At 40.3% G+C, this 12,381-nt stretch overlaps 1 protein-coding gene across 1 annotated transcript in view; it reads right to left on the minus strand.

Moving 5' to 3' along the window:
- Nucleotides 1-4,176: 4,176 nt before the first annotated feature.
- LOC139762887 (probable Na(+)/H(+) antiporter nhx-9) overlaps nucleotides 4,177-12,381 on the minus strand; it is a 94,462-nt gene continuing 86,257 nt past the window's right edge. The window contains 1 exon segment of the mRNA XM_071688120.1: nucleotides 4,177-5,033. Coding sequence (XP_071544221.1) covers nucleotides 4,615-5,033 — 419 coding nt within the window. The 3' untranslated portion in view covers nucleotides 4,177-4,614.

The following is a 12,381-nucleotide window of genomic DNA, read 5'->3' on the forward strand; positions in this document are numbered from 1 at the left end:
TGACGCGGGAAAAAGCAATATGAATAAAGGCAGCAAGTATGAGTTATGTACATGTGTATATATGTATATGTCTGTGTATGTATATATATGTATACTTTGAAATGTATAGGTATGTATATGTGCATGTGTGGACGTGTATGTATATACATGCGCATGGGGGGGGGGTTAGGCCATTCCTTCGTCTGTTTCCTTGCGCTACCTCGCTAACGCGGGAGACAGCGACAAAGTATAATAAATATATATATTATATTTTTTATTATACTTTGTCGCTGTCTCCCGCGTTTGCGAGGTAGCGCCAGGAAACAGACGAAAGAAATGGCCCAACCCCCCCCCCCCTACACATGTATATACATACGTCCACACACGCAAATATACATACCTACACAGCTTTCCATGGTTTACCCCAGACGCTTCACATGCCTTGATTCAATCCACTGACAGCACGTCAACCCCGGTATACCACATCGCTCCAATTCACTCTATTTCTTGCCCTCCTTTCACCCTCCTGCATGTTCAGGCCCCGATCACACAAAATCTTTTTCACTCCATCTTTCCACCTCCAATTTGGTCTCCCTCTTCTCCTCGTTCCCTCCACCTCCGACACATATATCCTCTTGGTCAATCTTTCCTCACTCATTCTCTCCATGTGCCCAAACCACTTCAAAACACCCTCTTCTGCTCTCTCAACCACGCTCTTTTTATTTCCACACATCTCTCTTACCCTTACGTTACTCACTCGATCAAACCACTTCACACCACACATTGTCCTCAAACATCTCATTTCCAGCACATCCATCCTCCTGCGCACAACTCTATCCATAGCCCACGCCTCGCAACCATACAACATTGTTGGAACCACTATTCCTTCAAACATACCCATTTTTGCTTTCTGAGATAATGTTCTCGACCTCCACACATTCTTCAACACTCCCAGACCTTTCACCCCCTCCCCCACCCTATGATTCACTTCCGCTTCCATGGTTCTATCCCCTGCCAAATCCACTCCCAGATATCTAAAACACTTCACTTCCTCCAGTTTTTCTCCATTCAAACTTACCTCCCAGTTGACTTGTCCCTCAACCCTACTGTACCTAATAACCTTGCTCTTATTCACATTTACTCTCAGCTTTCTTCTTTCACACACTTTACCAAACTCAGTCACCAGCTTCTGCAGTTTCTCACACAAATCAGCCACCAGCGCTGTATCATTACTGAACAACAACTGACTCGCTTCCCAAGCTCTCTCATCCACAACAGACTGCATACTTGCCCCTCTTTCCAAAACTCTTGCATTCACCTCCCTAACAACCCCATCCATAAACAAATTAAACAACCATGGAGACATCACACACCCCTGCTGCAAATCAACATTCACTGAGAACCAATCACTTTCCTCTTCCTACACGTGCAAATGCCTTACATCTTCGATAAAAACTTTTCTCTGCTTCTAACAACTTGCCCCCACACCATACATTCTTAATACCTTCCACAGAGCATCTCTATCAACTCTATCATATGCCTTCTCCAGATCCATAAATGCTACATACAAATCCATTTGCTTTTCCAAGTATTTCTCACATACATTCTTCAAAGCAAACACCTGATCCACACATCCTCTACCACTTCTGAAACCACACTGCTCTCCCCCAATCTGGTGCTCTGTACATGCCTTCACCCTCTCAATCAATACCCTCCCATATAATTTACCAGGAATACTCAACAAACTTATACCTCTGTAATTTGAACACTCACTTTTATCCCCTTTGCCTTCATACAATGGCACTATGCAAGCATTCCTCCAATCCTCAGGCACCTCACCATGAGTCATACATACATTAAATAACCTTACCAACCAGTCAACAATACAGTCACCCCCTTTTTTAATAGATTCCACTGCCATACCATCCAAACCCGCTGCCTTGCCGGTTTTCATCTTCCGCAAAGCTTACTACCCCTTCTCTGTTTACCAAATCATTCTCCCTAACCCTCTCACTTTGCACACCACCTCGACCAAAACACCCTATATCTACTACTCTATCATCAAACACATTCAGCAAACCTTCAAAATACTCACTCCATCTTCTCACATCACCACTACTTGTTATCACCTCCCCATTAGCCCCCTTCACTTAAGTTCCCATTTGTTCCCTTGTCTTATGCACTTTATTGACCTCCTTCCAGAACATCTTTTTATTCTCCCTAAAATTTCATGATGCTCTCTCACCCCAATCTCATTTGCTCTCTTTTTCACATCATGTTTACCAAATGGAGTCCTAGCTTCATCTCTTCAGTGTATATCAACTGACTTATATTTCTCTCTTGTGTCTCCCCTGATGATGTGATTATTACATGAAAGTGCACTTGGGAACTTATGGTGTTTCATTTTCCCTGTGGACTAAGGAATTTCTTGTATATGTGTGTGTGTGTGTGTGTGTGTGTGTGTGATGTCTCTATGGTAGTTTACTTTGTTTATGGAGGGGGTGGTTAAGGAGGTAAATGCAAGTTTTGGAGAGAGGGGCAAGTATGCAGTCTGTTTGAGATGAGAGTACGTGGAAAGTTAGTCAGTTGCTTTCTCCAATGATATAGAATTGATGGCTGATTCTAGTGAGAAACTGCAGAAGTTGGTGACTATTTTTGGAAAAGTGTGTGAAAGGAGAAAGTTGAGAATAAATGTGAATAAGAGCAAGGTTATTAGGTTCAGCAGGGTTGGGGACAAGATAATTGGGATGTAGATTTAAATAGAGAAAAAATGGAGGAAAAGGAGTGTTTCAGATATCTATGAGTGGATGTAGCAGCGGATGGAACCATGGAAGCAGAATTGAGTCACAGTGCGGGGGATGGGGGGGGGGGGAGATTCTTGGAGCGATGAAGAATTTATGGACAGAACATTATCTGGGAGACCAAAAAATGGGTATATTTGAAGGAATAGTGGTTCCAGCAGTATTATATGGTTGCAAGGCTTGGGCTATAGATAGGGTTAGAAGGAGGAGGGTGGATGTGTTGGAAATTAAATGTTTGAGAACAATATGTGGTGAGGTGGTTTAACTGAGTAAATAATGAAAGGGTAAGAGAGAGATGCATGGTAATAAAAAGAGTGTGGTTGAAAGAGAAGATGTGTTTAAGTGGTTTGGACATATGGAGAGAATGAGTGAGGAAAGATTGACAAAGAAGATATATCTGTCAGAGGTGGAGGGAACGAGGAGAAGCGGGAGACCAAATTGGAGGTAAAAGGATGGAATGAAAGAGATTTTGAGTGATCGTGGCCTGAACATACTGGAGGGTGAGAGGCATGCATGGCATAGAGCGAATTGGAACAATGTGGTATACCGGGGTCAACGTGCTGTCAGTGACCAGTATAACATCCTTATTGTCCAGTATAACGCCTTTGGTGTCCATTATTATTAAGTATATGTTCAGTCTATTACATTATAAGTACCAGCACAGCATAAGTGTATAAAGTCCAATGTGTACATGTCTGTAGTGTTAAGTATTTCACAGAAGCAAGAATTAGGAAACTTGAAATTTATGAGAGCAATAATATTTGGCTTAGTCCACTTCACCACAAAGGTTATCACATCAATGAAGACATGGGAAATCATACACTAACTATTTTTATTTCATATTTTCTTTTTTTTTTGAATGAATTTTGTAACCACTTTGTGAAAATTGCAATGATCACAAAATTTTCACATATTAGTGAACATGAATTGAGAAAATCCTAAATTGTAAAAAATACATTCCTAATGTTCAAGAATTCTAAAATTTCAGTTTTTCACTTTGGCATGGGCCCCTAAGGATAGTGAACTAGTATGATTGTCCTAGAAGCATTACTGCTTGCTCATGTTTACACTGAGTGAAAAGATTCTTTTAATGAGGTTGTATCATCAAAGGACAATCTCGTCAAAGAACTTCTCACTCCAAAGGAGCCTACCACTTCCTTGCTACTATTTGTAGTGCAGCCTTGAAACTGCTGCGTTAATTGACTCCATTTGTTTGTGGAGAGTCATCCCTGATAAGTTCATCGTTTTCCTGCTATAGTCTTCAGGTTGCAAGAGCCCTGTATATAGTATCTTAGAGCAAAATAGATAAAAAAGAATATATTTCATAAACTCCACACATTGTTACAATAAAAAAGTAATTCGGACAAATCTAATGTAAAAGGTTAAACAGATAACATTGCAGGGATTTGGTAAGAAATTATATTTCTAATCTATTTCAAAGTGATTATTTTGATGGAAGCTGTCAGGAATGAAGGTTAGACATTAAGGTTTCATAAAAATACAGAATATTTGATACAGTTGATCTTTTTCAAACTTAGGGATGTTTAAGTAGAAAGTCATTGCTTTTAACATTATTTAGTACAATTCAAAAATATAATCAAAAATAAATATGAGTATATCAAACACTGCTCTTTTCTGTTTATTACATATCCCAGTAAAACCTTGAAATTTATTCTGATCTTCCATAAACACACACACGCACAAATACCTCATAGTCATATGATCACTAAGGGCGAGAACAAACTCACCAGAGAACTTGAAAGTGGTACAGTTTACTTTTTTCTATAAAAATCTTGCAGTTTCTTAATCACAACTCCTACCCGTATTACCCTAACTATACTGAATCATCTTCATGCTTGTCTGTAGAGCTTTGAACACCTGGGGTCACTTGTGGATGAGTCACCAGAGGTAATTCCTCCCCATTTTTGTTGTCTTCAGTTGCACTGGCAGAGGTTTTGTCATTCATTCCTTCAGCAGAATTTGAGGATAAAGCAGAAGACCCCACAGGTGACAGTTCAACAGCTGAAGGCCTTGTAACCTGCACTTTGACATCTTGAAGGCCAGAAGGTGGTTCACTAGCTTCTTGTAGTGCCTTAAGTACATGTGGTGATAAAGGCGAGAAGCCAGGTTCTGGGGAGGAGAAGTGGCTGCGCATAGCTGGACCATATTGTCGTCCAGACATAGTTCTGCGCCGAGCTTCATGGCGTTCTACCAACTCCACCACGCCCTCTGGCAAATTCATGTCACAAGAAGCTGAAAATCAGAATTGCAGATTATAAAAATGCTTTCCCGCTTTCCCTATCAGCTAAATTGGTAGTCTTTTCTACAGCATAATAAGTTGCATATCACATTTTCAAACTACCACAGAGAAACTACCCCATTCAAACAGCAAATAATCCTACAAAAGTTGTATTGATTTTCCATCAGTCTGATAAGAAATATAAATTCTGAAAGACTGTATTTGCAATGAATGATGAATGGAGACATGTTTAAAGATGATTTGGAAAATCATTGCAATTTATGATGATGTCACCATGAACTTTAAGAAATTGCCTGTGAACTTAAATATATGACTTCTGAAAGAGGTGGAGGAGTGCAGAAAAGGTGGACATGTTTGGATAAGATGGACAACAGAAAAACTTGTTTAAAATAAAAAAAAAAATGGTCACATTAGTTGGGGTGTGAGTTTGAATGGAGAAAAAGATGGAAGAAGTGAAATATTTTGGATAACGGAGTGGGCATGTCAGAAAATGGAACCATAGAAGCAGAAGTGAGACATAAGTTGGGTGAAGGGGCAAATGGTCTGGGAGAGATGAAGAATGTGTGGAAAGAGATCATTATCTGGCAGGGTAAAAATAGGTATGCGTTAAGGTAAAGTAGTCCCCGCAATATCAATGGATGCAAGGCAAATATGGTGGATGGTTGGAAATGAAATGTTTAAGGACAATATGTGGTGTGAGGTGGTTTGATCGAGTAAGTAATGAAAGTGTAAGAGTGATGTGTGGTAATAAAATGAGTGTGGTTGAGACAGCAGAATAGGGTGTGTTGAAATGGTTTGGGCACATGGAGAGAATGAGTGAGAAAAGATTGACCAAGAGGATATATGTGTCGGAGGTGGAGGGAACGAGGAGAAGTGAGAGACCAAATTGGAGGTGGAAAGATGGAGTGAAAAAGATTTTGTGCGATCGGGGCCTGAACATGCAGGAGGGTGAAAGGAGGGCAAGGAATAGAGTGAATTGGATCGATGTGGTATACCGGGGTTGACGTGCTGTCAGTGGATTGAATCAGGGCATGTGAAGCGTCTGGGGTAAACCATGGAAAGCTGTGTAGGTATGTATATTTGCGTGTGTGGACGTATATGTATATATATGTGTGTGGGGGTGGGTTGTGCCATTTCTTTCATCTGTCTCCTTGCGCTACCTCGCAAACGCGGGAGACGGCGGCAAAAAAAAAATATATATATATATATATATATTTTTTTTTTTTTTTTTTTTTCATACTATTTGCCATTTCCCGCGTTAGCGAGGTAGCGTTAAGAACAGAGGACTGGGCCTTAGAGGGAATATCCTCACCTGACCCCCTTCTCTGTTCCTTCTTTTGGAAAAAAAAAAAAAAAAAAAAAAAAAAGAAGGGAGGATTTCCAGCCACCCGCTCCCTCCCCTTTTAGTCGCCTTCTACGACACGCAGGGAATACGTGGGAAGTATTCTTTCTCCCCTATCCCCATATATATATATATATATATATATATATATATATATATATATATATATTCTTTCTCATACTATTCGCAATTTCCCATGTTAGCGAGGTAGCGTTGAGAACAGAGGACTGGGCCTTTGAGGGAATATCCTCACCTGGCCCTTTTCTCTGTTCCTTTTTTTGGAAAATTGATAACGACAGTGGAAAAGTATGTAGCGCAAGGTAAGAAGTTGTAAGCAGGTTTCATGGATCTGTAAACAGCATATGACAGTCAAATGGAATGCTTTATGGACTTTGGAATGATCTGTTATACTTAAGCTGACAAGCAATCACCCTACTGCTTGTTCAGGCCCTGATGGATGTTGTGAAAGCCTTCATTAAAGCAGGAGATGCATGTGTAAGAGTGAATGGAGAATTGTGCGAAAGTTTCAGTACACATGTAGTGGTGAGACAAGGCTGTGTTATATAACACGTCACCATGGCTTTTTAACTTATGTATGGATGGAGTGATAAGAAAGATGAAAGTAAAACTACGGGAAAGGGGCTGCAGAGATGGACTGCGTTGGTAAGGTGTGGTGTAGTCACAAGCCTGTTTGTGGATGATACTGTGTTGTTTACTGAGAGTGAAGAGGACTTGCAGAAGGATGTAAGTGTGTTTAATGATGTTTACATGTAAGCACAGGCAATTGAAGGTAAATGCAAGTCAAAGTAAAATAATGATGTCTGAAAGAAAATTGGGTGAAAGTATAGATTTTTGCAAAACCCTATAGAATGAAAGATGAAAGTGTACCAAACTGTGTTTTAGATATGGGGGTGAAAGACTGGAAGAGGTGAGAGAATCTAAGTATTTAGGAGCAAATTCGGTTAAGTTTAGTGACATGGAAGCAGAGATAAGGGAGAGAGCAGTAAAGGGTAGAAGAGTCATTGGGTCCCACAACAGAATAATGAAGGGTAGACATGTAAGTATGAAGTAAAGGAAGGATTAAAGGATGACACAGTCCTCCAAACCCTGACCTATGCAGCTGAAACATGGAACGAGCCACAGGGGTCAAGAATCAATGCTGCAGAAATGAGTCCTTTGAAAGGAGCATGTGGTGTGACTATATACAATAAAGAAAGAAATGAAGGCATGTATGAGAGATGTGGTATGGCAGAGAATGCAAAGGGAATGAATTAAGAAGAGGTAGAGGGGGGTGAAATACTTTCAGTGGCTTGGACATGTGGAAAGACAGCAAGATGGGGAGTTTACTAGGAAAGAGTATGACAGTCCAGTTAAAGGGGTTGGTGTAAGAGGAGGACATCGGGAAATAGAGTGGGAGAGTACTGGAGGGAGAGATATGGTGGAAGAATGCATGTAGAAGTGTATCCAAGTAAGGCATGTAAGGGCAGTGATGATTGGAGACTCTGTTGCGTGGCCAACCCCCTCGATGGGAGTTCCCAAAGGTAATGGGCGTCAGAGATATAATGCAGATAGATACCCATTACAGCTAGAGAATGGATGTGAGTGAATGTGGCCTTTTTTAGTTTGTTTTTTTGTTCCTGGCAGCACCTTGCTAACATGAGAAAAAATTTCCAAGTATGTTAACAAAACCTCCATGGCTAACCTCCAACCTCCAAAAGGAAATAAAAAACTTTTCCTTGTCTTTCACTTTAGCAATATATACTCAAGATTACCCCCTCCTTAAAGGACAAAACCCAGAGCTTGGGAAAGAGACTTGTGTGAACAAAAGGTGCAAGTAAATGAAGTGAGGGGAGTGGGGGAGGCATGGGAAGTATTTAGGGAAGCAATGATGGCATGTGTAAAAGATGCATGTGGTAAGAGAAAGGTGGGAGGTGGGCAGATCTGAAAGGGTAGTGAGTGGTGTGACGAAGTAAAGTACCATTTGGATGGTACTTACAGGGAAGGAGTGAAAAATGGTTGAGGAATGTATAAGAGAAAGTGGCAGGAGGTGAAGAGGAAGGGGCAGGGGTTGAAAAAGAGGCCATATGAGAGTTGGGGTTAGCAAATGTCAGTAAACTTTATGGAGAATAAGATGTTTTGGAAGGAGGTAAATAATGTGAAAAAACAAAAACAAATGAGAACATAAATGAAAGAAGTGAAAGGGGAAGTTATAACAGGTAATGATGAAGCAGATAGGAGATGGAGAGAGTATTTTGAAGGTTTGTTGAATGTGTGTGATGATACAGTGGTGTGTAGTTCAAGTTTGGTGAAGAGAGAAGAGGTGATAAAGTCTTGTGTAAGATAAAATGTGGCAAGGTGGCTGGGGTAGATGATATTGCAGCTGAATTTAATAAAAAAAAGGGATTGGTTGTTAATGATTTTCAGTGTCTGTGTGGATCATGAAGTGCCTGTTTAGTGCATGTTTAGTGCTAGTGTATAAAGGTAAAGGGAATAAAGGTGAGTGTTCAAACGACAGAGGTATAAGTTTGTACAGTATACCTAGTAAGTTCTACGGGAAGGTACTGACTGAGAGGGTGAAGGCATGTACAGAGCATCAGACTGGGGAGGAGCAATGTGGTTTTGGAAGTGGTAGAGGACATGTGGATCAAGTGTTTGCTTTGAAGAATGTGTGCAAGACATACTTAAGAAACGGATTTGTATATGAAATTCATAGATACGGAGAATGCATTTGATAGGGTTGATAGGGATGCTCTGTGGATGGTTTAAAGAATATATGGTGTGGGAGGAAACCAGCCAAAAGCAGTGAGAATCTTTTATCAAGGCTGTAAGGCATGTGTACGAGTAGGAAGAGAGGAGAGTGAATGGTGCCGAGTGAAGGTTGGTGTGAAACAGGGGTGTGTGATGTCACCATGGTTGTTTGATTTGTTTATGGATGGTGAGGTGAGGAAGGGAAATGCAAGAGTCTTGGAGAATGGGGAGAGTATGTAGTATATGGAGGATGAGAGGGCCTGGGAAGTTAGTTTTTGTTTGCTGATGATACAGCACTGGTGGCTAATTTGAGTGAAACTGCAGAAGTTGGTGACAGTTTGGAAGGATGTATGAAAGGATAAAGCTGAGAGTAAATGTGAGTAAAAACAAGGTTATTAGGTTCAGGAGGGTTGACGGACAGGTCAGTAAGATTGTGAGTATGAATGGAGAGAAATTGGAGGAAGTGACATGTTTTAGATACCTGGGAGTAGACATGGTAGTGAATGGAACCATGGAAGTGGAAAAGAATGAGAGGGTGGGTGAGGGGACGATGGTTTTGAGCACTGAGTAATGTGTGGAAAGAGAAATTGGTACCTGGGAGTGCAAAAATGGAAATTTTTGAGGTTTACTGGTTCCAACATTATCAAATAGGTGCAAGGCATGGGCTACAGATAAAACTGTGCAGAGAAGGTGGGTGTGTTGGAAATGAAATAAGTGAGGACGAAATGTGGTGTGAGGTGGTCTGATAGAGTAATCAATGAAAAGGTAAGGAAATGTGTGATAATAAAAAGTGTGGTTGAGAGAGCAGAAGAGGGTGTAAGGAAAAGGTGACAAAGAGGATACATGTGTCGGAAGTGGAGGGGATAAGGAGAACAGGGAGACTAAATAGGAGATGGAAGGATGAAGTGAAAATGATTTTGAGCAATCAGGGCCTGAACAGGAGGGTGAACTGTGTAAAGGATAGAGGCAATTGGAATAATGTGGTATATACGGGGTCAACTTACTGTCAATGAACTGAAGCAGGGGATGTGAAGCATCTAGGATAAATCATGGAAAGTTCTGTGGGACCTGCTTGTGGATAGGGGCCGTGGTTTTGGTGCATTATACATGATAGCGAAAGGATGAGAATGGATGCGGCCTTCCTGTATCTGTTTCTAGTGCTACCTTGCTTGTACTATCTATCTATCTATCTAAATCTTTGATGCCCATTCCCTCTGGGAACTTCACCAAGGAAGGTGACCACAGCAAAAGAGTCTCCATAACTGGAGATCTCCAGTGTTCCAATGCCCTTCAAATATTTTACCTTTACACTTAGGCAGAATCAGGCACTACTCTTTAAGACACCATACCTTGCTCCTTACTGTTTTGTTCACCACAAAAGTATTTTGAACAGCAGACTCCAATAATGCTAAATTCATATTTACTCAATTACAGAAGCGACCAAATCCATTCTCAGTCATAAAAGGAAATCAACAAGCCTAATTCTGTCAAAGGCAGTCTTTATGACATTATAGAAACATGAGAGATTATAAGTATCATTAGATTAGAATTATACCAACACAAGGGAAAGCAAAGCATCACCCACTTTTCTAGGTTAACATCTTCATGACATACTTGGCTCTAGTGCTCCAGGATGCTACTTCATAATTACAGAAGACAAAATGAATTGTCCTGCTCTCTTAAATACCAGTTCCTCATGTCCCATTCCCTGATTAGTGAATTGGAGACAAGCAACACAATTTGCACACGTAATACATGTGTAATCACTTAATGGTATGCCATTTTTATGTTTCGCAAGATGCAGGTTTTGTGCTGTGGAGTATAGAGTATAAGTAGTAACTTTCCCTGAGAGTGCAGTAGTTTTGTTATGGATATTGAACACTTTTCTACATAATTATCCATGTATACCCTCCTGTGTGTGTATATACATGTGTACATTGAGATGTATGGATATGTATATTTGCGTGTGTGGACGTGTATGTATATACATGTGTATGTGGGTGGGTTGGGCCATTCTTTCATCTGTTTCCTTGCGCTACCTTGCTAACGCGGGAGACAGCGACAAAGTAAAATAATAAAAAAAAATATATGTAATATATCCTCCTTCTGAAAGAGTCGCTGCAGAAGGATGACTTCGCCACCCTTCTGCTCTTCCTCCTCCTTCAGGAGACCTGGAATGCCCTTAGAAATCAAGTATTCAAGGCACAACTCCCTAACATAATGCCAGCCTCTCCACTGTAATTTATCCCAGTCACAAAAAAAAAAAAAAAAAATCATGCCTAATTAGCATATTTGACCTTTCATAAATATGCACCTTACGGTGACTATCATTATCTTATGCACACACCAAAGAATTAATCGTAAATGAGGATAGCAGATGAGTTCATCTTCTCAATGCGACCCTATTTAGTTAATCACTCGTATATATAATGCCACAATTTCAGGAATAATGTCCTTAAAATTTGTATATTGTGCTAGTCTTTCCTTTCCACCATATCAGTCAGCTTTGCAATTAATTCTGACATAAGTCATAAGTTACCTTAATTCCTTTCAACAATGATAAAGCCAGATGACCTCACTCGGTATTTCTCCAATGAAAACTGTGAGTGGGAGATGATAGGGACACATACTCCGTGTAAAACTCATTGTTTAGCATATGTATTATGTATAAAGTATAGCATAGTGTAAGGCCAGTTTCAACCAGAAAACTATAAAAGCAAGGCTATCCCTCATTTTCATTTTTTTTTTGGTAAAGAACAACTGGCATTGAAAGTCTGATTAGGGGGTGTTTTGTGTCTTCATAGCCTATTGTCTCTATGGAAATGACCTAACAAACACTGCCATTTCGTAATTCTGCATGTGCGAACTCTCCCTTGGCAAAGGCTATTTGTACTTTCCTGGTTGTGAGAATGGGACTCAGCACTATCTGATGGTGGACATATATAATTACTGATCTGCAACTAAGATTAGGGGCTACGTCATTCATTATGTAGAAAATGTTCTGCATCATCATTACTTTTTTCCCATTTACATTCTGAAGAAAGCCCAGGAATACTTATGTCTCTGGCTCATTGTCAGCTGGAAAAAAGGCCCTAAAACTCAATGCCTTACTAGGGCAATACTTTCAAAGACTTAAAGTAACTATATCCCAAAGTCTCAGTGGAGTGGGGGGAGGACAAGGAGAATGCATGCACTAAAACTTAAAAGCAGAGCATACATACATGTACTTTTTTCACAAGAAGCAAGCCAGA

The sequence above is a fragment of the Panulirus ornatus genome, chromosome 45 (genome assembly GCF_036320965.1).
Source record: "Panulirus ornatus isolate Po-2019 chromosome 45, ASM3632096v1, whole genome shotgun sequence".
Taxonomy (NCBI): Eukaryota; Metazoa; Arthropoda; class Malacostraca; order Decapoda; family Palinuridae; genus Panulirus; species Panulirus ornatus.